At 40.3% G+C, this 26615-nt stretch overlaps 1 protein-coding gene across 1 annotated transcript in view; it reads left to right on the top strand.

The window, feature by feature from the left end:
* The first annotated feature begins 609 nt into the window (after positions 1–609).
* tnksb (tankyrase, TRF1-interacting ankyrin-related ADP-ribose polymerase b) overlaps positions 610–26615 on the top strand; it is a 109926-nt gene continuing 83920 nt past the window's right edge. Inside the window, 5 exon segments of the mRNA XM_036527538.1 lie at positions 610–1071; positions 14401–14531; positions 14534–14569; positions 14571–14591; positions 14593–14635. Of these exon segments, the coding sequence (XP_036383431.1) occupies positions 627–1071; positions 14401–14531; positions 14534–14569; positions 14571–14591; positions 14593–14635 (676 nt within the window). The 5' untranslated portion in view covers positions 610–626.

Raw genomic sequence — 26615 nt, 5'->3', positions numbered from 1 at the left:
CAAGCTTATTTTACCTCTAGGTCCTCTGACAGTGACAAGGCCATACAAAACTTCACTGATAGAAATGCTGAACAGTACTGTCTGTAGGAAAACTGGATATTCCTGATATACTGTAAGAATGTCCACGATACCATCCTATGATACTCTTAATAAGAAGGCCTAATGTATTTTTCAGTTTAGCACAATTTGCTTTGCTTTTTTGTGAGCTTTATTGTGAGCGGAGAGGAATGGAGCCACTAAAGATGACCAGTCTCTGAATTATATTCTCTAAATTCGACACAATGATTTTAATAAAACAATTTAAAAATACAGTTACCAGTCATTATGCCATGTGATAACATTGGCATAAAATTTTTGTCCCTCACAACTGACATAGAAGCCAACTATACTTGATATTCGAGAATTTGTTAACAAAATGGCAGAGCAACTAACTTCTTTTGGTTCCCAAACAGATTCTCGAAATGAACAAAGTATTTTTTTTTGCTAACCAAAGTGTTAGGCAGGAGATATATGGTTCTCCTCCCCGACGTACAGACATTCAGCTGAACTAAACCGGAAATAGAAATGAGCAGTTTCCCGGAAGTTAACAGAGCTGTTTTTGTTGCTGAAGGGACTGTGTTGTGAAAATGGCGGCGCCTCGTCGCGCTTCGCAGCAGCAGAGCCTGCCGTCCCCTCCTCGGAGCGCGTCTCTCTCCCTGACTCCTCCAGGTTCTCCGCCGGTGCCAGCAGGGGCGTCGAGCTCGGTTCCGACGGGTGCCGAGGCGGATAGTAGCGGAGATCCGGATGTAACGCTGGCCTCCCCAGATCTCCCCGCTCCGGCCCTAAGCAGCAGTAGCAGCGCTAGCTCGACTACAACATCCACCGGCGGGGGCAGCAGCGCAGGATCAAGCCCCGAAACAGGCAACCCCAGCCCGGGGGGCGGCGGCTGCGGCGCCGGCGGGGCTTTCAGGGAACTGTTCGAGGCCTGTCGCAATGGAGACGTCTCCCGAGTTAAGAGGCTTGTGGACTCGTTGAACGTGAACGCCAAGGACATGGCTGGCCGAAAATCCACCCCGCTGCACTTCGCTGCAGGTCAGATCCTCGTTCGAGCGCAGTGTTTTAGCCTTGAAGTCTTAACTCGCAACGTTAGTTAGCAAAATAGCTATCTGACAGTAAACAACGAGGGGACGGTGGTCGGGTAAAATCTGATGACTAGCGAACAACTGCCACACAGTTACGGTGATTTTCAGTGCTTTGTTGTTTGTTGGATCTGCCCAAGATGGACGGTGGTTAGACAGTCAAACTTAGCTATCTGCACATAAACAGTGACGATCGTGTTTATGTGCATTTGGCTGATGCCAAATTTGCAGTGTAATATTTGATAGCGCAACATTAACGATCGCTAGTTAACCAGCGATGCCTAACCCGTTTTCTGGTTAACTTTACTGTTATTTCGTAGTGCTTTTGTTCATTAGACTTAAGCTTTGTGCAAAAGTCAGCCAGGCTAGCGTTAAATGATTATGGTGAGAGCAATCAACGTTAACTGGTTAGCTATTTGATGTCAGTTTCGAATGGTTTCGTCGCTTCTAACATTAGTAATCACTAAGTTGCAAGTCAATAATATCAGTTCTGCAGAACTGGATTAGAATTTTAATTTGCATTTAAATTCCACATACCTATTTCATTTCTTCCCATTATACAGTTAAGATCGAGGATCTCGTTATCTTTATTATAAGCTGTTAACTGTGATTAATATGCATATGTAATTGAAATGTATTATACACACAGTTCAAGCATTTGTCACCGACTACAGTGTATTGGAATTGGAATGGATGTGACAGAACAGAGATGAAATTGAAAATCAAAAATAGAACCCCATTTATCCTGAAAGGGTAAGGTAATCGTGGCCAGGCAGACCAAAAGATGAGCACCCCACTAGACACCTCACTACACTGAGTTCAAAGGTGCCTTTTCAATACCAATATTATTGCAATGTCGTACAAGTTACCGGCTCAACTTGTCAATTAAATTTTTGTCAAGTTTCTGTCAGCGGTTCAGTATCTTCAAGTTACAAAAGCCCTTATTTTTGCACATGTATGACCAAAAATACTTGCATGTAGTCATGCTTCAGACTTCGCATGATGTTGTCTATACCATGTGGACCTTTAGTGAAACAAAGTGATAGGCTGTAGTGTTTTATTTAGGTATTTGTGTATGTGCAACCCCCATGAATAGGATTTTCACCCTAAATATAGGTGTTGGATTGAATGTCAAAGATCTAGCAAACCTAGTATGAAGTATATTGTGAATGTGCAGTTGAACCTAAGAAACAAGAGATAGATGCAGGGTTTTTTTCTGGTAAAAAAAATGATAGGGTAACTTACCATTGTAATATTCATCTACGTCGTAGGTACAAGCATTAACTATCACTGAGGTTCAAGTATTGCTGACAGCCTAAAGTTTGAAAAAATCATAGGCCTACATGCACATTATTGGCAGTGGTAAGAGCATATTTTAGTCCCTATGAGATCAAAATTGCTGCAAGAAAATACATTTACAGAGGAATTAAAATGCTTTTTCTCACTTCATTTGAAGGTGACCCCCCCCCCCCCCAACTCACACTGTGTATTGACAGATTTTGTCCTCTCTTGTAGTCAGTTAGCCCATCAGAATTTTATAATTCTTATTTTATGTATTTTATAAATATCCAGCTGCCTTCCAGTTACTGTCATCAAACCTTATGATCAATTTTTTCCACAAAATATATGAAGAAAACCAACATGATGATAGATTTAAATTCAGTTTGGTGAAAGATATAAGTCTGGGTGAACAGAAGGGATATAATTAAAATTCGCCAGATCTAAATAAATCAATTTCAGTGTGTTTTCTCTCGCTTTATAAATGGACAAGTGTGATGATGGGTCCGTGGCCGTACCCCATCATCCCGTCCTGGTACTTTACAACTGCGGTAGTTCTAGCAGCTGTGATACATTCTGATGGTGGTGGCAAATGGGGACTAACATATTTAATTGCCTTCTGCAGTTGTGCGGGACTCACAATAAAAGAAGACAAACCTGCTTCCCCTACATGTCCCTTATTTGTTACGGCAGCATGTCGTGCGGTAAAGTGTTATAAGTTGTTTCTGATTTGGAGTCGGTAAGTGCACGCATCGGCTGCGGATCATGGAACAGTTCCTTAATCAGCTACTGCAGATTATGTGAACTTGATGAGAACACAGCCGTTAACTGTACTCTGTAACCTGGTTTTACCCATGTAACCTAGGTTTCCCCATTTTAACTTTGCAGTACATGGCCAAGGAGGAACTGGCTACTTACCTCTGGTGCATTTGGCAGCTTGGAGTCTTCAAAGGGAGCGCGCACCCGACTCCCACGCTGCACTGAAATTGCCTAGAGGTGTTTCCCCAGCAAAAATATGTATTTTATATTGCAAGTAATGCGATAGGGTTCTTGCTTATTGTAATCACGCTAGCTGCTGATATGTATGGCTGTGAAAATGTAACAGTGAATCAGTTTGCTGTATTGAAAGGTTAAATGTTATATTTCAGGGGTAAAGATGGTTTTGCCTGGGAGTGGCTCCAGCACTCCTGAGGTATAAAAGCCAGTTGTGGTCTCATTGAAGGGGGGGCTGTGTATAGACAGGGCCATGTTCCTGAGCCTTCCTGAGCCACGGTATAATTTTGATGCAAGCTAGTCAGCTGGTGGCTGCCCTAAGCTACTTTTAAGTCACTGTAAAGCAGAGTTTGCTTTGTGTTCATTTTGGATTTATGGTCTTTGAGTTGATTTTTTTTTCCTTTTGCCACATCACCACCTGCCTGGGAATGTGTTTTTCTTTTGTGTTTTGTTTTGTTTTTTTGTTGGGCCACCACGATAAATTCACCTCATCAGTGTAACATCAGTGGCTTTGTGTGATCCGTATCACCTCCTTTGGCTGTAAGGCCACTCTACTTTGTGACATTTGGTGGCAGAAGTGGGGTGGCTGGCTGCGAGGCCATTGGAGGCGTGCCCAGCTTGTGAGCTGTATGAGGGACCCCCAGGTTAGGTTGACCCCAGTGTGAGGGACCCCAGAGATGGGTGAAGCACTGGTGAGTGGGGCACCCTGGGTTGGGAGAAGTATGGCAGGGGAATGCGGGAGGGACACCTCAGTGTGTGTGAAGCACATGGGCGCGTTTCCTGAAGGGGAGGGCAGTGTGACAGAGTGCTGTCACTACTGTTGAGTATGTGCTCTGACTGGCATACCAACAAGCCTGGCTCTTTGGCGTTGCGGTCAAAGCTGCAGCTTGGTACCCCGTAGACCTGGGTTCGAGGCTGGGTGGGGTGACTGCTCTCGCCCTTCGAACAAGAAATGAGTATCGGGGACAAGTACACAACACAATAACTGGAGCACTGTAAAAATTTGTATTTAAAGTTGGTGTGCAGTAAAGTAACCATCAAGTCGGCATTTGATAATGTCAATGGAGGGAGAGGCGCTGTTTTATTTGAGAACCTCATACTTGTGCCTTCAAACTCAGTTTACAGCTAGCTTGCATGGCAATGGAATAAGTACATAGTCTAACAACATAAGTCTTAGAGGGTATGTTAAGTAGCTGGTAAGCTAGCTAGCTAACTGACAGACTGTCAGTACCCTGTCACATGCAGTGTTCTCTGCAGGCTCAGTATTCCTCTTAGTAATTGTATAACAGAGGCTGAGAGTCCACAGACACGCAGAGCAGCCTTGTTGTGCGTAGAATATAGGTTGCTCACCCTCCAAAATAATGATAATAGTATGAATTACAAATACAGTTGAAGGAGTTGCATCTGTATGTATAATTGTCTCAAGTGGGGACAGGCATTGGTCATACTTTGTAATAAATAAAGTTGTAATTAACACACACACAAACCCTAGAGCAGAGAATGTAAGAATCCAGATATTCACCATCTCTTTCTCATGGAGAACTACATCACTGTAAATGTTTTATTTCTCTTTAAATTCATTTATAGGACAGACCTGCAGTTGCACTCATCTGTTTTTGTTGAGTTCCTGAAAGCAGGAGACCAAACGGGATTTCTCAGTGCATCATCATATGAATGTTTCCCATCAAGCAGCTTCCAGTCAGCAAGAGTCCATGGAGGATGTTCAGGCATTAACAGTGTAGTCCCAGGAGGGCAGCCCTGAAAAGTCAAGAATTTAGAAACGGCTGGGAAAAACTCTATTTCCAGCAGTTTCTGTTTCCTTTTTCCTAATCCTTCTCCCACTCACATTTTTTCCCACCAGCAGAAAATCAAATTTATTGTGGTAACTGGACTTTGTGAACAGGTCTGGCAAAGCAAAACATTGCAAGAACAGTCAGAGCTAAAAATACTTTTATCTACTGGTGCAGATGAGTTTAAAACTAACTTGCAGTAGATATTTTGTCTTAAATTGCTGCTTGTATGAAAATATATTCAGGGCAGAATTTGGAAATAATCATTTTAGTCATAGATTATGCTACATGCATATAGCATATTTGCTTTGCAGGTGATTCAAACTGTGAAGATCTAGTTAAATAAACGGAGGCTGTATTTTTAAAAATATTAAATTTCCATAACATCAGATGAAGGTAATTTTCTCAATTATTTTTTCTTTTATTAAATTATGTAAGTCCATTCTTAAAATCCAAACAAAGGTCTGTATTGCTTGTTTGACTGAGTATGTGCTGAGTGAGGCGAGTAGTCTTCCATTCTTTTAATTGGACTGAACACAATGCAAAACATTGATGTAGTTTTTTCATTGAAGATCATTTGTTAAATGGCATAGTCCAAGATAAGTCAGGTCATTATTAGGCTGTTATATAATCCACTTTCTAACACAAGGGCCTAGCTAATGAGCTAAAGGGTAAGAATAGTCAGCTAGACATTTTGATGTTTGGACAATTAAAATATGGAAAAATTTAAAAATTTGGAAGCAGTCCATTGTAATTAACACAGAGTTTATAACACAATGCTGAGAAATTCCATGTGACTCCTACACCCCTAAATCAAAGATGAGCTAGGTGTGTCTTTTCTTTGGCTTGAGATTCAGATCACACAAGTGTGTGTGTGCTGTGTGTAGCTAGCCTCACAATAGTGTGATTGAAGGTTTGAGGGAAATAAATTATGGCTGTTGTTTATTTTTTCTTTATTATTATGTTAATATTGTTCTTGCACAATGGAGGGGGCAAATCATGTTGTTTGCCATAACTTACTTTAATATGGCAACAGACTCAGCTCAAGCATGCCCCTATATAAACGTGTGCTCAGATATGTCATTTGAGTGTTGTAACTAGCTACATTTAAAGAATATATCAATTACAGCTGAGTTTGAATCTCAAAACAGTTGAGTTAACAGGGCATAACGGTACTACTAAAATTACACAACTTTATCTAGAAATCAGCAACTGAGACCCCCACATGTACAACATTGTACCATAGACTGTTAGTAGAAAAAAAATGGATTTAGACGAGTTCTGGAGCAATTCAAGATGAAGTATGTGCAATGTTATTAGCTTAGTGCATGTATGTCGAAAAAGGTTAACGAACCTGCAATGTTAAGGGACACACACACAGAAGGAGCTCTGTGGCCAAGGACAGTATTTCCAGTGGAGGGCTGTTAGCAGTAATGTTGTCGTAAGATCAGATTGGGTTCCATCACAAAATCTCATTCCTTCCTGCAGGGTGCTGGCCTAAAATTCAGCTTTCAGTGTATCGGGAGGCCTGTTTATATACTCTCAAAATTTGCACAGCTTGAAGTCAGCTTGTCTTTGTAAGAATAATACTGTTCTGTTCTTTTTAAGTAAGGCTAAGGAGATCTTTTTGTGGTTTCTGTGCACACTTGTCTGTCCACTGGTTCTCTATCTGATTAATTCATAACACTGTGTAGAAAATCTACATACAAATTGGAAAGTGTGAAATGTAACAGATTCTTTGTATATTCTAAACACCTTAGTTGGCCCCTCTGGAAAGACAGGTGCATAGATGTGTTTCTGCTTCATAAGGAACTTTAAATTAAGTTTAACATTGTTTATTGGTCACAGTTTTTATATTTGCAAAGAAAATAAAACAGCATTGATTAATGAAAAGGGAAAGCTAATAAAATTCAGCCTCTACTTCCGGAGAAGTTGTCTCCTAACAAACAAGGTTATTTACTTCTATCCTGCTCATTACGGTTTTAATCATGCACCCACATAATACACATGAAAATGAATCATTCTCCTCATCTTTAGAAATCTGGAATTAAAGCATGGGGAGAGGAATTGTTTTTGATGGAGAAGTCAGCCTTATCATTCTAGCTCCCCTACCCTGACCCAGTTTTTCATGAGGGAAAATCATATTTCATTCTGCTCACCCTCTCATCTTTGAAGAAGGGTGTGGGGTGTTGCTATCTACCAGTTTTGAAAATTTCTAATTGCTACATATATTTCTGGGTGTAGGTGTTTTGCCCCAGGATAATTGCAGTCTGGAACATATGGGATGAAAACACTCACCAGGTTTGACTTGGCTTCCACTTTATTAATGTAATGTAATGTAATCAATGTAAGGTTAGACTACCCTGCATGTAAACATGTGTGTTGGTTACTAGCACAAAATGCTGATTTTTGCTAAGAGCTTGGATGGCAAATGTTATACTTGTAACTACATTGTGTGAGGGTATGGGGGGTGGGGGTGGGGTGGGGCTTGTCTTAGTTAGAGAACTACTTTATCCATAGTGGTTAGATAGATTCACAGCTGGTTTGAAGCATGAAATGTGGGTAAGCATGCAGGGCTTTGTAAACAGTTAAAAACATTGTAAAAATCCTTCAACCCACTGTTTATTTGTGTGGTACTGGAGAGTTTGCTGCATTTTGAGAAAGTGTCATGTCCCAGTGATGGAAATGGTCAATATCTGAAATGCTCCAGCAAACATAGAAGCAAGTCTGTTATAAAAAGCATATTTGGCTACAGTGCACCAAGCACTATTAACATAATGATAAAAACAACAACACAGAGCAGCTATTGACTATTGATGATGATACATGGGCCATTTGATGTTGCACAATCAGTGAATGATGGCAAAATGATTACAATCCATGAAAGTCAGGCTCTTTGGCATCATGTGTAACATTAATAAATAGTGGAGCTTTGTTCACCAAAGTCAAGTGACACAAACATACTAGGTAGCCTGTGTTTACATTGTACTGTGAAAATGTGTAATCTGACGGAGCTGCCTTTTTCTTACTGGTGTCACTGCAGATTATGATGATGTTTTTGTTAATCATTTTAATAAACAGGATTATAGCTGTAAGGAGTGATTATGGGGGCCAAGCACAGTCAAAAATTCTTTTATATGGAAGGCTTATTATGCTTATGTCACACTTGAATGTAGCCTATATTTAATATTACAATGTTATATTTATATACACATTTATGTTCAAATATGTTTGCTTTTTTACTGATTCTTCACTGATGTATAATACTGAGAAATGAAGTAGAAAAAATCACTACATAATACAACAAGGCAGTCCAATGCTGTGACACAATTGTCAGGGGTGCTATTCAAAGTTGGTAGAAGGTGTGGCCCATAACATATATATATATACTAGATACAACACTGACAGACATGACAGTGAATTGCAGTTACTCATTTGCATATTATGTGCAAATACTAAAAGTTGTTTGGTTTGTGGTGGCCATTTTTTTTTTTTTTTACAAATTTTAATTCTGAATGTGGTGGTGTGTGGGTCTGAAGATGTTGTGAGTTTTTTAGGTTTATGAGATGTTTCCGTTAACGTGTGGTGGAGCTTTCATGCTTGATATTATTTATTGCTCCATAATAAGGGAATAGTCAAATGCTGTAGCAGCAAGTGAAGGGAGTAATCATTTGTAGGACCTGTTATCAGGGATGGGACAATATAGTTATCTCACGATTCAGTTCGATATACGATATGAGGTTCGCGATTTGATATCACCACGATTCGATAGAGCCTAATAACAGTTCAGTAAATGATGAAGTTCAAGTATGAATATTCAATTGATTTTTAATTTTTAGCCATGCAAAATACAAAATAAATTCTCATTTGAATAAAGTTCTCTACTAGACAACACATAAAGAGATCAAAGTAACAAATTCTCAAAGATCAGAAATACAACATAAGTGTCATACATACAACAAATACATGAATAAATACAACAAAAATTACAAGTAAAATATACATTCAACAATAGTTGTCTACATTTAGGCTGATCCAGTGGATGGAAGCCAGTATCTCTCAACTATCCACAAAGATAAAATTGTCCTGAAAAATATAAGCTTGGAGAGACACACTTGGCAGCTTTGGTTGTTACATAATGTGTAAACAATATTGAAGTGTGACAAAATACTGAAAACGGCAGCGAAAAGGCAACAGACAGGAGAGGAGATGCAAGAGCAGAAGAAGCTTAAGGTCAGAATTCACACTAGGGGTCCCACAGAGCCTGAATTTTATGTGTTCAGTTGGAAGCTCACACTCACACACTGTATGTGCATGCATATCAGGGCTGTACAGTGCAACAGTTTTGCTCACATTTGCGATTGAAAATTTAGTGCGAAATTAAATATTGATACACTTGCACCCTTGCAGTCAGTCTCTGTAAGCACCAAATTCATGTTGTTTGATATAAGAATATACACATTTATTAAAATAAGTACTTACATGTAATTTGATTATAGTGTTCCTAAGTAACAGTGCTTATTGCAATACCCTTATATTAAGACTGTTTACATGATTGGCGCATGTTACTTTAAGAGAAAGATGTGGATGTTGGTTGACATAGTAATGCAGTGTAGCAAATTTGCCGGTATTTTCTGTTTGTTTACAGTGGAGTTGCATGGTTTTCTTACCCTGTCGAATTACAAGTTTAAGGAAGAAACAAGTAACAAAGAATAAATTGATTATATCTGTTTCTACTATGTACTCTATTTGTTTTTGCATTACCAAGAATAAGTTAGTTTTGTTTAACTCAATCAAGCGTCAACCTAAAGTTTGTTTATGGCTAGAAGTACATCATACAGTATCTTTGCAATCTGCAAATTGGCGACAGAAATAAACAAGCTACCTAGGCCTACTACTCGAGGCGTTGTAGGGACATCTACAATGAGTGTGTTCTACACAACTTCATTAGCTACTTGTAAATGCATTGCCAAGGACGTGGTGGAGATACGGTCCAGGTAATGCAAAGACTATCTTTGGCTAAAGTTAGCTCGGACCAAAAGCAACAATGAAACAATATTTCTTGGTTGTGAATGGGCAATGAGAGACAAGTGAACTTGACACATGCAGGTTAAGCTCTACTTGCACTAACTAGTTACTAAGCGCATCATTGGGCAAGATTAGGGTACAATACAAAGTAGCAAATATCACAATATGATTTTCTGACTTACAAAATTGATCGTAGTATTTTTGGATCGTGATATATTGAATTTTGATTCATTGTCCCATCCCTACCTGTTATGCCTTTCAAGAGAACAGTAGGCGACAGAAGTGGCCATCCCAAAAGAGGCCAGCAAGAACCACACGATAATTAGGTTCTCCCCTAATATATTGTTTTGCATGAAATTTTGCCAGTATAAAATTTGTGGTATAAATCATGTAAACTGGGCAAATTTTATGCTTTATAACAGCAGTGTCAAACTCAATCACTGAAGGGGCCAAAAATCAACACACATTCACAGGCCAGACATGACCCAGACTGGCCATTGTTTGATCAAAATATGCCCAAGTATTTCAGAACTCTAACAACAACAAAATATAGGCAGGCTGTAGGTGAAGGTGTCTGTCAGTGAGACATATCCTGTGAGATGTTTTGTTTATCTTCATTACCGAGAACAATTGCTCACACAAGTACGTGCTGCCAAACATACACAGCATACGAGCCGCATGTAAGCGGAGCTCTAGCTTCAATTCTGGGATGAAAGGGGGGAACTTGCCAGCCCCGACGGAATCGTACTTGGCCTTCAGTACGCTGTTACACTGCAGTTCTGTTAGCTCCATTTGTATGTTCATTGGTGCGCTGTCCATGTCAGCTGCAAACGGATTACTGAAAAGCTCAAAATTGAATTTCTGGGCCTCAAAATCTGCAAATCGTCTTGTAAACTCTGTGCGAAGTGTGCTCAGTTTGTCAGCGAAATGTGCACTTGGGAAAGCAGTGGTTGTGAGCTCATTTGTGATTGTTTGCTGGATGGAAAGTGACCCAAGTTGTCTTGTTGCATTTGATTCTCCCACAAGTGCAGTTTGGTTTGGAAGCCTTTCACAGAGTCATACATGTCAGTGACTACATGACAGTTGCAGTTGTAGGTTCAGCATGTTAAGGTGGTCCGTTATGTTACATAAAAAAGCCAAGTCACACAGCCACCTTTCATCCCGGAGCTCTGGGATGTCTTCCCCTTGTTCTCCATAAAACGACAGGTTTCCTCACACACCTTTCCTTTTTCAATGAGCTGCTTTTGTAGATTGGTGGCTAGCTCATCCACTCGATTGGCCACTGTATTTGCCCACTGCTTGCGTTTTTCTGGGCACACTACTTCGCAAACTTTAAGCATGCACTGCTTCAGAAAATCACCGTCAGTGAATGGTCAGCCTGCTTTAGCTATTTCTTCTGCCACAATGAAACTGGTTTTTAGTACAGCATCACTCTGTGATTTTGCCTTCGTAAACATAGCCTGCTGTGCTACACGACCCTTTTTCAACTCTGCCACTTTCTGTAGCCTGTGCTGTCTATCCAAGTCCCCATATTTGTCATGGTGTTTTGTCTCGTAATGGCACCTAATGTTATATTCTTTCATTACGGCCACATCAGATCCGCAAATGAGACAGACAGGTTTGTCCCTATTGTAAGTAAATAGGTATTTGATCTCCCACCTGTCTTGAAAACCACTGCCTTCATACCTATCCACTTTGCCATTTTTGGCTGGCTGGCTGGCTGGCTACGGTGAGGAGGGGTGACACGCAGGTGGCAAACGCAGATGTGCTGAACGGCAAATTTCGTTTTAACCCTTTCGCGCGTATGGTCACATCGTGTGATTAGCCGTTTAGCGCATGTGCTAAAACTGGTGTGATTAGAACACTAAATTGGAGAAATTCTACCTAATTTTAACTTTGAGGAAACAGCAATTTAACTAAAAATATGGCAAATGCTAACTGAAATCTATAAGAAACTTAATAACGCAAATGAAAACATAACAAACCATATAATGTGACACGCACGCTACATACCATAACAAATAAGTTACATGCGAAAGGGTTAAAACGAAATTTGCCGTTTAGCACATCTGCGTTTGCCACGCCTTTCAGTAATTCAGCCAGGGAAATATCCGCGCTGGAATTATGGAAGGAAGTTGCGGTCAAACTTGATAATATGATTAATTTGCGTTAAAACATTAATGCGTTAAAGTTTCGCGAACGAGCGTTAACGCGTTAACGTTGACAGCCCTAATTTTTTTTTACTTTTTACTCAGTTGGACTTTCCCTAGTTTTCAGTTGCAAACTGGAATCTACGAGACATCATTATCTCTTTAAATACATCTTGTTATACATTTATCGAATTAATGGAAATAAATGTAGTGTATAAGCAGTCTTTGATTTTGAAATGTGGGTCTTTGCTTGAAAAAGAGAGCATTTTTGTTTAGGAGAAAATTATTGTGAACTTGCTAAGAAGTCATTCTTGACTGGCCTTCCTGCATGCGCCATTAAGCCTCTGCAGTTGATACTAAATGTGGCTGTGCGTCTGGTTTTCAACCACCCGAAGAGGACCCACATTACGCCTCTCTTTGTCTTGCTCCACTGGCTCCCTGTAGCTCCCGCATTAGGTACAAGGTTCAGAACCAACAAAACTGCACCTACTTAACTGAACACTATACTGCAAACATGTTCCCTCCCGACCTGTGCTACCGAGTGGCGCCTGGTCGTCCTGTCACATCACAGCACAAAATCACTATCCAGAACTTTCTCTGCCATTGTCCCCCGATGGTGGAATGACCTTCCACATGTCATCCGTTCTGCCGAATCCCTCTCTACTTTTAAGAAAGACACAGCTCCTCTGCACTCCCCGATCACTTGAATCACTACCACCTAAAGCAATTTCTTATGTCCTAAACTGTTTTCCATAAAAAATTAATGCATTAATGCACTATTGTCTCTACCAGCTAGCTTATACCTTGTCTGGCCAACTGTTGAAACTTGGTCATGCAGCACTTCTAATATTGTGACTCCATGTATAGCTTTCGCTTGTGTTGTACTCTGCCTCACTTGTCGCTTTGGATAAAAGCGTCTGCCAAATGAATAAATGTAAATGTTATTAGCTATTGCAGTCACAGTTCCTCACTCTCTACCACAGTAAAAAAAAAAAAAAGAGTGAAGTCTGAAACCATGGACTGTGGCTTGAAAGTGCAAGCACAGCATATTCATTGAATCAAAAACACAACCATTGTAAATATGCATGTTCAAACTGCACAAAAATAGTTGTGACAGTTCACAGCACATTTGCTTTCTTGGATCCACAAATAAATCATATCTACAGTATTGTAAAGACCACACAGTCTAATACTCCCTTTGCTCTCATGCCAAGCTTCTGAACGGTGATCTCTGGGAGATGATGCTGGCTTTTTACCAGAAGAAAGTGAAGGGGTGGTGGAAGTGTGCCAGTACAGAGAAAAGTTGTTGGCTCACAGCACCTAGGCAGAGATAAGATGCACTGATTCACTGATTGATGGTTGAAATTAAATAAAGTTTAAAATGGAGATCAGGAAGCAAAATGCCAAACGGACAGAGTTCATACATGCTATCAGAAGTGATTGCAACGGTTATTGTGACTTTTGTATATAAATGATACAGGGACAAGCCTAACAAAGTAACATTGGAGCAACATCATATGAACACTTTTGTTTGTGCTCATGTCAGCACGGTCTGCAGTAGGTTCAAGACCTCATAGATTGTAATGGATTGTAATTATAATATAAAGTCCAATCATTTCACAAGCAGCCAAAGCACAACATGTATGTTAATATTTCAGGGAAAGCACTTCTACACCTAATTTACATAGTTTGGATTTTCAGTGTGTTCTCTTTTGAATGACAGTCACTTTGGGACTACTGTACTGTCAAGATAAAATGTACAAGCGTCCAATTTATCAGTGGAAAAAAGTGTTCTCATTAGTTGTATTGAGAATGGGATATATATCTCAATGGTAGCATAAAATGTTTTATCCTGGAATTCATAATCTGAGGTATCACACTTTTTTTCTTCAAATGTCAGGTGTGAGCCCCCCCCCAGTGTTCTCCTTAGACTGATTAATGAATGTTATTAGTTAATATCATGTCAGTCATAATCCATACGTTATTTCTAGCGTTCCTAATGCCTCCTAAACCGAGCTGAAGGTGAGTGTCTCTCCTCGGCAGGGTTTGGCAGGAAGGACGTGGTGGAACACCTCCTGCAGACGGGCGCCAACGTGCACGCACGGGACGACGGTGGCCTGATCCCGCTGCACAACGCCTGCTCCTATCTTGGCCATGCTGAGGTGGTGTCAGCCTGCTTGCTCTGTGCCAGGGTGCCGACCCCAACGCGCGCGGACAACTGGAACTACACCCCACTTGCACGAGGCTGCCATCAAAGGGAAGATCGACGTCTGCATCGGTGAGGCCATGCGCACAGTAGCCTTTTTCTTTTCTCGCGTGTGTTACCTCATGACTCTCTAGACTGTTGAGCTGGTGATGTGCCCTGTCGTGAATGTGAAGTAGCTGCTTCTCACCTTGGCTCCTTTTTGTTTCACCAAGGAAGGAGAGAGCACATGGTTCAAGCCTTTTCACCTGTGTCGCCTTCACCCTCACCCTTTGGTCAATGCACAGGACAGAGGAGGTCAGGGGACATCTCTGGAGGTCTCAGAATGCCCTGAATTCTGGGATTCAGTTGGAACATACTGAGCAGAAATACATTTCCACTGCAACGCCTCAACACGGCAAAGTGATCAAAAGTAGACCGCTTAACAAGGGAAATAATGAGATGCAGTGGGTGGTAACAAAAGAATGTGCTAGGGGGTTAACACTGTTCATATAAACCTCCTTGATTTTACAGAAAATTTTAGATATGGATTAGAGTAGCTTTAGGAATTTAGTTTTGTTGGATGTTAGAAATTACATGGAATATGTGCCCATACTGTGAATTGAAACCCCCCCCCTCAATTAAACATCAATCTTAAATGGTACAGTGGGATCAGTTGTAGTATTATCTCCCTCATTCAAATGGAGACAAGTAATGGGTTCAGACTTTGAACACATTAACCCCACCCAAAAAACTTCCCTTAGACTGCCAAGCAAGGAGGAAAAAGTCAATACCACCAAAGTTCACCATGTGTAGGGATGGTCGATCTTTCAAGCTGGATCCGAGGGCTAAATTCTGTTGACTAGCTCTAGGCTTAATCGATATGGATGCTTTGAGTCAAGCATGTGTACTGAAAGCTAGGCAGACAAAATTAATTAAGGCACTATTCTGCAATCACAGGAGAGTTTGTGCTCAGTAACGGAGAAGTAGCTCTGGACACGCAGACAGACCACTACAAAAAATTGGTTATCTGTTCACTACACTTGCTGAAGGACAGAGTGCCTTGCTCTACCTGCTGGTAGACTACCTGAATGAAGACTGGGTTCCTGAGAACCATTGCTGGGCTCTGTTGCACTGGCCATGTGCTTAGCACTCTACACATCAGAAAAGGATGAGTGAACATTTGGTCTGGTGATAACATTATTGATAGGGTTAACATTATTGATCGATAGGCTTATTTGAAAGATTAGAAAAAACCTGCTCCATCACCTTCTGAAGACTTTGGTGGAGATGCAGTGAAACAGTCCCCAGATGATTGACAGGATGATCCAGTCTCACTAGCATCCAGGATGCTTAGCCAGTTGCGAGAGAGAGAGGGAGGAGCAGACCTAGCAAGGCACCGTGCGAAGTTGTCCCTCACACTGGCCCTGGAAGCAACGATGTCACCAGTTCTTCGCCTTGTAATCACAAGTTTGAGCAACAGAAATGCTACCTTCAGCTGGCTGCTTTTGCTATAGCACCGCAGACTAATGCAAAACACTTTTAAGAGGAAAAACAGTGTTATTGTTTGATGTAATAGAGAAATAGCCAGAAGAATAATTCCAATCAAACTATGTTGTGTGGTATGCAGATAATGCTGCTTTAAAATGTGAGTATGCACCAAATGTTCTCATTTTGCTGAATTGTGGAACTCATAATATCAACCCTGACACATCCTTTCCCATTTTGAGAGTGAAACAATATATATAGTTATTATTTTATATTTATAATTATTTATGTAATTATGTATGTAAATTCATTTTTATTGAATTTATCAAAGGTTGGTAATAGAGAGGTTAATGGCAAGATTAAGACATATTACACATATTACAGTACACATGCTTATACGTATGTGCACATTATCAGTTACAAAGCGTCGGCTGAATGCACCAGTTTAATCAGAGCTTGCTTTCCCCAGCTTTAGATGTGAATACAGGTCTTCCAAAATTGATCTATTTAACTTACCAACTGTGGATTCCAAGAACAGCTACAACAATTGAAAATAATCAAGTACAGCTGCACATTTTTTTTTTTTTAGATTATTGACTATCTTGCCTAGGTGAAATATTAATTATTAATATTAATATTCAACAGTGCTTTCTCACTGTATTCCAAAAGAAATTAATTAGTGATAAATTAATTGGGTATCTCTGAATGCCTTCATGTGCTAATGATAGTAAGGTTACACAACACTGATGACAGGTTTGGATTTTTTTTTATGTTTAAGTTTGTTTAAGTGGGGCAGGTCAGTTTATAGGAAGGATCAGAGATTAATGTAGATGCATGTTGTCAGGATTATATCCAAACAGGACCTTTGCACTCATCATATTTGGGGTGAATGGAAAGCTGACAGGAAATCGGACAATATAACAAGATAACAAACAGCGCCCCGCTCTCACTGGCTCTGAAGCCTCACATAGGACTCATCACTGGACTCCAGAGCAGAAAGGGACAAAATAAAAACACTTTCCAGTTCAGAGTTCTCCTCCACCTTGTTTGACGACTTCACTTTTGCAGACTGTAGAAACATTGTTTAGTGCCTTCTGCTGCTCTAAAATGTATTATCACTCTAATTTAACCCAAACCAATTGTTTTTTTTCCAGTGGTGGGAAAACTAATTTCTGCCATCAGCTGCTGTGAAGTGCAGTCATTCATTATGTCTCAGGCTGGTCTAGGAAGGGAACAGAAATGCGAGGAACAGAGTGAAGTAGCCAGTCACCTGCTGTGTCATTCACAATGACGTCAAGAATTTGGTACTTGGTAGTTCGGTAAATGCTGCCACCTCTTGAAGACCATCCCTAGGATTGTCATGAATTCATCATATTGGGGATGGAAATTGTTTTTTTTTTTTTTTTGTTCTAAAGGCAAAGGTTATTATTTCTGAAGGCTCTAAATGATGAAATGTGAAGGATATAAACAAAAGTAAGTAAATAGAAGGGTAGACAAGCATTGGATTACAAAATGTGCCATTCTTGTTTGACTTCCACAGTGTGGTCTGAGTGTCGTGTCCCTTTATGTACATATTCTGTGGTGATCGTGAAACAAAAGACAGGCTCGGAATATCAGTTGACTCAATATTGGAGGCGTGTGATGCAGGAATATTGGATCAGCCCAGATAAAGGATTAAAATGCACCATTGGCCATGTTACTTTCACAGTATAATAGAAGGGTATGCTCATATATGTAATGTGTTTTAAATGTAACAAATGATAATGAGCACTAGATGTGGTGAATTGTGACATAAGCTTGCAACCAAAGTATTTTAAACAATTTCAACTCGAGCTAGCCAGCTAAGTTTGTCAGTTGCATGCAATAAATGGGACCCTGTGAAATGGACACTTGCAGTATAATGTCTTAATTTGGTCAACATAATTCCTCTAGGTCCTATAGAGTTGCTTCCCTTTCATATCAGATTGCATTTCACCAACAGATCGTCTTAATAAACTCATTATTAAGGTTTGTTAAAGGGGGATGGAGGTAGAGAATGTAGAATTATTTTCAGTTGAAGTGTATTTATAGGTTATTTAAATATGTTACGCTTTATACTTTTATGCTTTATATTATCTTTCTTGCTTTGATTTTGTTTTCTGAACTCACATACTTCTTGGAAGAGCATATGCACAGTTAATAGAATTAAATATTACCAATTCTTCTGTAAAGACATATGTGCTTTGGAATCAGCAGACACAGTTGGCATAATATCACTGTCTGACCTGAAAATATGTATTGGTGCACCTGTTGTTCATATGCACATTCTTATGTCAACTGACATGTCAGTGGCAGTACAGACAGCCATCATTGCACTGCTTGATGAACCGCAATCCACTGGCTCTTGCTCGATTGCTCTTGCTTGATTGCTCTAGCTTGGACGAGTTCCTGCTGTGTTTGTGCTTTGTTTGTTTGTGTTGTGTTTGTGGAGTGGTCTCTGTGCTATTACATTCAATAGGATAAAAATAAATTTTTATTTTACCTAGCTATTTACTTAGCTATTACACGAGGTAGGTCTGATCTGCTCCTAAAGTTGAATCTTTTGTTGCCATTAGGGGACAGAGAGGGAATTTTCCACTTTTTTTCCTCCGTCGCAGCTAATTCGGCTCTAGCCGATGAGAGGTTTTTTGTGGTTTTTCGCCCTCTCAGGAGCAAATCTTTAAATAATTAAGCAGCACACTTTAGCTAGCTAGCCAGTTAGTTTAACTAGCTAGCCGGTTCACTTGTTTACTTTTTTCTACTATTTTTCAGTGTCAGATTTTAGGATATTCTGATTCTGGTTGTGTTGGCGCGTCTGCGCATCTGCTGAACTGTAAACGTAGTTTTATTGTATTTAGGCTAAGTGGCATTTCTTGTGCTTGATTTCTGCCTTTGACTGTTCTGAGCCACCTCGGTGCTTTTAGCTCTTTTTTAGCTTTTTTATTCTGTCTCGGCAGTAAATCCTTATTTAGGGAAAGCGTTTCAGTTAGGGGAAAAAATATGGCCAAAACTGTGCGAGAGTTGCCGGATGATCGGATTTCTGGAGGGAGACCTCCAGGTTGAGTTCATCTGCGACCGTTGCCGACTTGTTGAGCACTTGGAGAACAAGATTCTTGATCTCGAGGCCCAACTAGCTGGACTCCACAGTAATCCTGAATTGTTAGAGTTCCAGGAACTGATTAGTACGCCCTATAGAGAGATAGTGTGCTCACCCAAGCCAGGTAGGGGGGAAGATACAGACCAGATAGGGTGAGAGAGCTGGGTTACAGTATGGCGTAGACGTAGAAAGGGGCACAAAATTCCAAGAGGGGCGGCATCTCCAGAGATCGCGGTGACCAACCGTTTCGTGCCATTGCGGGACGAGTTGGCCCACGATCCTGAGAGTGGGAGGACTGAAGAGCCCCAGGGCACCCAGGTGGCCTCATCCTCCAAGAAAAGGGAGTTGGTGATAGTGGGGGATTCAATCATTAGAGGGGTAGATAGCATAGTGTGTTCGCGTGACAGGGAGTCTCGCATGGTCTGTTGCCTGCCTGGTGCCCAGGTTGGAGACCTCCTGGAGAGCGCGGACAAGCTCCTGGCCAGAGCAGGGGAGGATCCAGTGATCATGGTCCATGTTCGAGCTAATGACATAGCAAAGGGTAGGTTCGGGGTTCTGCAAGAAAAATGTATTGAGCTAGCAGGGAAGATTAGGAGCAGAACCTCCAGAAGCCTTTATATGGAGGTTTAACACGTGGCTACAAACCTGGTGTAGGAAAGAGGGATACAGGTTTATAGGGCCCTGGGACTCCTTTTGGAACAGGGGTGACCTGTACAAGCGGGACGGGTTGCACCTGAACCGGAGGGGTACAGCTGCACTGGGCCAGCGTATGCTTAGGGTAGCAGAGGGTTATTTAAACTAGGGTCTGGGGGGGCAGGGAGTTTATACAGTCAGATGGGCAGGGAAAGACAGACTGCCGGAATAGAACACACCATGGCTAAATATTTTATTAGTAGAGAGGAAACAATGCTTGTAAATCAGTCAGAGCAGCACTGTAATAGAGGTGGTTCTGAGCAGTTGGGGGCGGGGGTGAAGGGCAGGAGAGGCACACATGGTACCCTGAAATTCCTCTGTTTAAATGCTAGAAGCATAAAAAATAAAATACTTGATCTGGAAACCGGTATGAGTAATAGTAACTTTTATGTTGGGATTACAGAGACGTGGCTTGGTGCAGGGGATGGGGACGAGTTCAACGTAGAGGGATACAAGCTGCTAAGAAAAGATAGAATCAATAGAAGAGGAGGAGGCGTAGCTCTCTATGTAAAGGATAATCTTAGTATTCAGGAAATACCAGGAATGGAGCCCCTTGGTGTTAGTGAAGACATATGGATTAAGATATTGGGGGAAAATGAAAAAGGTCTGAATGTTGGAGTATGCTATAGGCCACCAGCCTCAGATAGCAATGTCAGTAGTACTCTCTTTGATAACATTAAACTTGCATGTCAGGAGGGTGAGACAATAGTAATGGGGGACTTCAATTACCCTTCAATTAATTGGGAAGCTGTGTCAGGTCAAGGTAAATGTGAGGAAGAGTTTTTGGATGTTGTAAATGACTGTTTTTTGATACAGTCTCTTACTCAACCCACGAGAGAGAACACAATCCTAGATCTGGTTCTGTGTAATAATCCTGATAGAATCGGCAGTATTGAGGTAGGGGAACCACTCGGTACAAGTGACCGTAGTTGAATTACATTTGAAGTTTTTTGGCAAGTTAAGCCTGCATTCTCCAATGCTAGAGTATTCAACTTTAGACAAGCTGACTTTATTAAAATGCGTGATTATACAAGGAATATAAACTGGGTACCTCTTCTAGGTGGTAAAACTGTCAAATGTGGTGCATATTTAAAACGATTATTCTAGATGTACAGCGTAAATTCATTCCGCAAGTGAGAAGAGGGAAGCTGAAAAAGAAGCATCCACAGTGGATGAATATGTCGCTACGGAACAGTTTGAAACAAAAAAGGGAATTATTTAGAAAATACAAGTTGGAGAGCTCCGATAGTAATAAGATTGAATACAGTAATATGCGAGCTCAAGTTAAGAAAAAATAAGGGAAGTTAAAAGGTGTTTTGAAAGACAGATTACATTAGATGCAAAGAGCAACTCTAAACGTTTTTTTCAATATTATGGTCAAAAAAGGATAGTTAAGGATGAAATAAGAGGTATAAACAATAAGGATGGGGTTATGGTTTACGATAACAAAGCTATTGCTGATACACTAAACAGTTACTTTGTGGAGAGTTTCACTAGTGAAGTGTTTTCGCATATGCCTTCAGGTGCAGTCAGTTCTCAGAGACTTATAGAGGAAATTGATTTAAATGATGCAGAAGTACTAGATAAACTTCAAAAACTTAAAAAAAATAATAAAAAAATAAGGCAGCAGGCCCTGATGGAATATATCCAAGAGTTCTCAGACAACTAGCAGAGGTGGTTTACAAGCCTCTGACAGTTATTTTTAAGCAATCCGTTAAAACTGGAGAAATACCAGATGACTGGAAACATGGCAGTGTAGTACCTATCTACAAGAAAGGAGACCGGCCTGAACCAGGAAATTATAGGCCTGTCAGTTTAACTTGTATCGCATGCAAAATACTGGAATCCATCATTAGGGATAATTTGGAATTATTCCTGGAACGAAATGGTGTTCTAAATGATAGCCAACATGGTTCTCGCAGAGGGAGGTTGTGCTTAACAAACCTCCTGGACTTCTTTGAGGAAGCTACAGCATGTCTGGACTCAAACCAAGCTTATGATATTATCTATTTGGACTTTCAAAAGGCATTTGACAAATTTCCGCACGAGAGACTCATATTGAAATTGAAATCTGCAGGAATTACAGTAGCTATCACTGAGTGGGTTCGAAGTTGGTTGTCTAACAGAAAGCAGACTGTAACTGTGGGAGGAATTGTATCAGAGCAGGGTCCTGTATGAAGTGCAGTCCCGCAGGGATCGGTGTTGGGGCCTTTGCTATTTCTTATATACATAAATGATCTTGATGCAGAGGTTAGTAGTAAAATAGTAAAATTTGCAGATGACACAAAACTAGGGGGTCTAGCCAACAGTATAGAATCAACTAAGGTAATACAGGTAATACAAGACCTAAACAGCATCCAAAAGTGGGCAGATACCTGACAGATGACATTCAATTTAGATAAATGTAAAATCTTGCATGTAGGAAATAAGAACCTTAGACAAGACTACTTCAGTGGTGGAAAAAAGCTAGAATGTGCTCAATTTGAAAAGTAAGACTTGGGAGTAATGGTTGACCCAAGCTTAACAGGATCTAGGCAGTGTGCTGTAGCAGTAAAAAAGGCCAACAGGATGCTGGGATATATAGCCAAAAGTGTTGAGTATAAATCTAAAGAGGCTATATTGAAATTATACAATGCCTTAGTCAGACCGCACCTGGAATACTGTGTGCAGTTCTGGGCACCGCACTATAAAAAAGATATCGAACCTCTAGAAAAGGTTCAAAGAAGGGCAACTAAATTAGTTCCTGGCATGAAATATAAAAGCTACGAGGAAAGACACAAGTCACTTAACCACTTAACAAGTCAGTAACGTCGCAGTGCATCAAAGACTGTTTCCAAGTTGCCTTTAGTTCTGTTTCTCAGTGCACTGTGCATCTGATTTTGTGGCTAAAATAATTTGGCAGGACATGACAGGCTTCTGTAGAGATCAAAGAAATGGAAGTAGAAACAGAAAAAGTTGCATTCTAGAATTGATTACCTACACTCGCCTGGGCTCAGCGTCAACCTACTGTTGCATCTGGGGGTGGCTTATGCGCAGTCAACCCAGGAGAGTGTGCTGTGAAAATGCCTCCAGCGTGCCTCAGGTAAAGCTGACCTGCAGCCAGTGGGGTCAATGGGAATATGGCACAAGCTACAAAAGAGCTGGTAAATGAAGGGAAGTGAAGGGGACAATCTTTTCACTATAAATCTCATAAAAACCCTTGAACAGAAGCAACCGATTAAGAAAAATGAATAAACATGGACTAATTTTAAGTGAAATCGTGGTTTTTTTCATGAGTGTTTGCCCTGTAAAGGTATGATAGTGCAAAAATGGAAACATTTACGTGATAGGCCCTATATTTTACATAAAGGGCGTTTTTATCCCTGCAGTGGGCAATGCTGCTGTCATACCTCATCAGCGATGAGTTGTGACTGCGTGTTCATTTGTCCAGCAGTCACTGAGTCACCGGCACACGAGGGACCAAAGAGAGGGGGCTCTCAGCCCCTTCCCTCCCTCAGGTGTCGGCTCCTACGTGCAAAGCGGCCCTCTTTGCTCATTGAGGCACATCATAATCCTCAATCCTGTCTGTTCCCCTCCACCGCCTCTGTGCTGATGGTCAGGCTGGACTGGCAGTGTGAGCAGCAAATCTAATACTCTTCAGAGGGGATTCTTTTATGATCATTATTGTCCATGAATTCTTTTTTTACACCTCATGTAAAACAAATAAAACAACCAAAACAAATCCAAGTACCAAAAATTGAAACTTGTTTGTGTGGAGTTTCCAAGGTTTTTAGTCCACTGTTAGTAGAGCTGGGCAATATAGTCATCACAATATATCGAATAGCTATTTTTAGCGCAATAACGGCTATCCCTGGTATGTGGCATTAGGTTTCTTCCCGTATTTTTTCCCCTTTAGTCATAACTGATGCGGGAGCACACCTCCAAAGTTCAGTGAAATGCTGCTGGGGCAGTGGCGGCTGGTGAGCCGGAAACAGGGGAAGCAGAAGCACTACCTTTAAATCTATCATTACTTTCAACTGTTCCCTTTTATCCTCCTTCATTAGCAATGAAACAAATAATTCACAGAATAATCGACACCAATCACGTAATTAGAATAAATGATTATGCTTGCGAAACACTGCAGATTGTCTGAAATTTGTATGCTATTGCGAAAGCTACAGCATAAGATTGTTTAATTAACAAGTATGGCAATTTGAATAATTAAGTGGCAAGTAATCCCAAAGCGGACCTAAATTTAGTTAAATCGCTTTAAATTACTGAGAATAAACTTTTAGGTTAGGTTGAATGCAATGAACAATAACGTTTAGAACACAGACCTCACAAAAGCTGTGATGTGTCATGAGCATTTAATGTAATTTAAAGCGATAAATGCTATCTTTGTTAATTAAACAATCTCACGTTGGAGCTTTCGCAAGCACACAAACTACAAACTGTGCTGTTTCGCGAGCATAATCATTTATTCTAATTACACGATTGGTGTCGATTATTCTCTGAATTATTTGTTTTATTGTAAATCGAGGATAATGCTGATATGCTTAACATGGGAGAGTGCTACGATTCGCAGGTTGTTAGCTCTACAAACAAGCATTGGATCTTGCTCAAACAGTGTCTTTGGGGGGAAAAAGCATCAGCCCGGTTAAAAAAAAAATGTAGGTATTAAGAAGTGAAAATTTGTCAGTTGAGGTTAATTTGAAGATAATCTGTGATTTGGTGACTCATACTTTGGTTGTTTTCTTTGAAAGGAAGAAAGGATGGTTCTTTCAACTGATTTTTTCCACCTCTCACAATCAGCATCATTCATTTATGCCGTCTGAGAGCTGCATTTCCCCACACATGGTGTCCCCCCCCCTCACGCTGCCCACCCCCCACGCTGCCCATCATCTAAGGCTCTTGGTGCAGGAGCATTGGGTTGTTTGTCTGCTTTTGAAGTCATTTTTCATGCAACTGTCATTTTCAGCACAATATAGATAATGTAATGCCCTGTGCTGTCCCATTTCTACATGGAATATGGACTCTGAATACATCTCAGTTTTAAGAAAAGTTATGGCAAGCATTTGTATTCAAACGTATTCAAACGTCAGTGATCCAGAAAAAAGTGACTTGCTGCTGTATTTTCAGGCCTGATCTCCAGTTGTGTTTGTGTTTCAGTTTTGAGTGTATCCTCTGACATGTTCATTTGTGAATGCCTGTTAGTGGATTATCTTTTGAAAACCATGGTAAAAGGGACAATTCTATGCAGTGGCGGCTGGTGAGCTGGGAACGGGGGGGGCTGAAACACTAGCTTTAAATCTATCATTACTTTCAACCTGTTCCCCTTTATCCTCCTTGATTAACAATAAAACAAATAATTAACAGAATAATTGACACCAATCTCCTAAATAGAGTAAATGACTATGCATGTGAAACTGCAGATTGTCTGTAGTTTGTATGCTACAACGTGAGATTGTTAAATGCCATCTTTGTTAATTAATCCATTTAAATTACGTTAAATGCTCATGACACATCACAGCTTTTGTGTGGTCTCTGTTACTAAATGTTATTGTTCATTGCACTCAACCTAACCTAAAAGTTTATTCTCAGTAATTTAAATTGATCTAACATATTTAGCTCCTTTTTGTAATTTGAATTTCGTAACACAAGAAGGCTATAATGTGGAACATTTAAAAGAAAGTTTTGAGATTACTTGCCACTTAATTATTCAAATTCCCATCCTTGTTAATTAAACAATCTCACATTGTAGCTTTCGCAAGCACACAAACTACAGACAATCTGTGCTGATTTGCGAGCATAATCATTTACATGAGAAATGCTGACCCAATAAGTTTATGTAACATGCACATAATGTTGCTACAGAATTTCAAACATTTTGCGAAAAGTGCAAATAACAATCGTGTAATTCATTATCTGAGATTAGGCAGTGAGTCGGTTTGATAGAGGCCTAAATAGCTTTATTTTTACCATGTCAGTGAGAAACAGCATGCAAAAATGAGAAAACCAAATGAAGGAATCGGTATTCATGTTTACAGGCGTCCAGGACCAGCGTGAAACATTTCTGTGGACAGACTCCCAGCAGACCCAACAAAAAACATTTCCTTTCTTGAAATGAAAACAGAGCTAAAATGATCACTGAAACTATGCTTAGATGCTTGTTGACGTTTCCCTGGTATTTGTTTTATGAAAGCAGCAAATTGGTGGGTATATAACAGTAAGTATGTATTCAGCTACAGTTGTTGATACTGCAACCACTGTTTTGCAGGTGTTTAGGTAGCTAGTACCATAGCCAGCCAGCATATCAAAGATGCACATTAAAACAAACAATGCATTTAAAAAAAAAAAAAGAAAATGCAAAAGCACTGCAGTGAACATCTCAGGCTCTAGCTTGTCATGGGTAAAAGCTTTTTGGGTGGAGTGACAAAGTCATGTGAATATACTTTGGACAACTGGAGAGATGAAGAGGCCCAGTAAGCCTATGCCATATCCACTGTGGCGGTACTTGCAACAATAGGTATGAATGTATTGATCACTCTGTTACTAAAAAAAAAAATTGAGACAAAGGCAAAAATACTGGACCTCAGAGGTGAGCGGCTGGCACAACAAATATCTGTACTTTAAAAGGTGTCCTTGCAAAAAACCGAATACATAGTGCATGTCATTTGGCAAGGATTGTGAGTTTTATTGTCATCATTTGAAGTCCAAAATACAGTTTGGTGGGACATTGGGAGAAAAACAGAGAAATGTAGATCAACTGTAAGTAGCTAAAACACTTGTAAATATTCATCT

Source organism: Megalops cyprinoides, chromosome 4 (assembly GCF_013368585.1).
Source record: "Megalops cyprinoides isolate fMegCyp1 chromosome 4, fMegCyp1.pri, whole genome shotgun sequence".
In the NCBI taxonomy this organism is placed as follows: domain Eukaryota; kingdom Metazoa; phylum Chordata; class Actinopteri; order Elopiformes; family Megalopidae; genus Megalops; species Megalops cyprinoides.
Note: the sequence above shows the minus strand (reverse complement) of the source record. Positions and strands in the feature narration are given on the sequence as shown.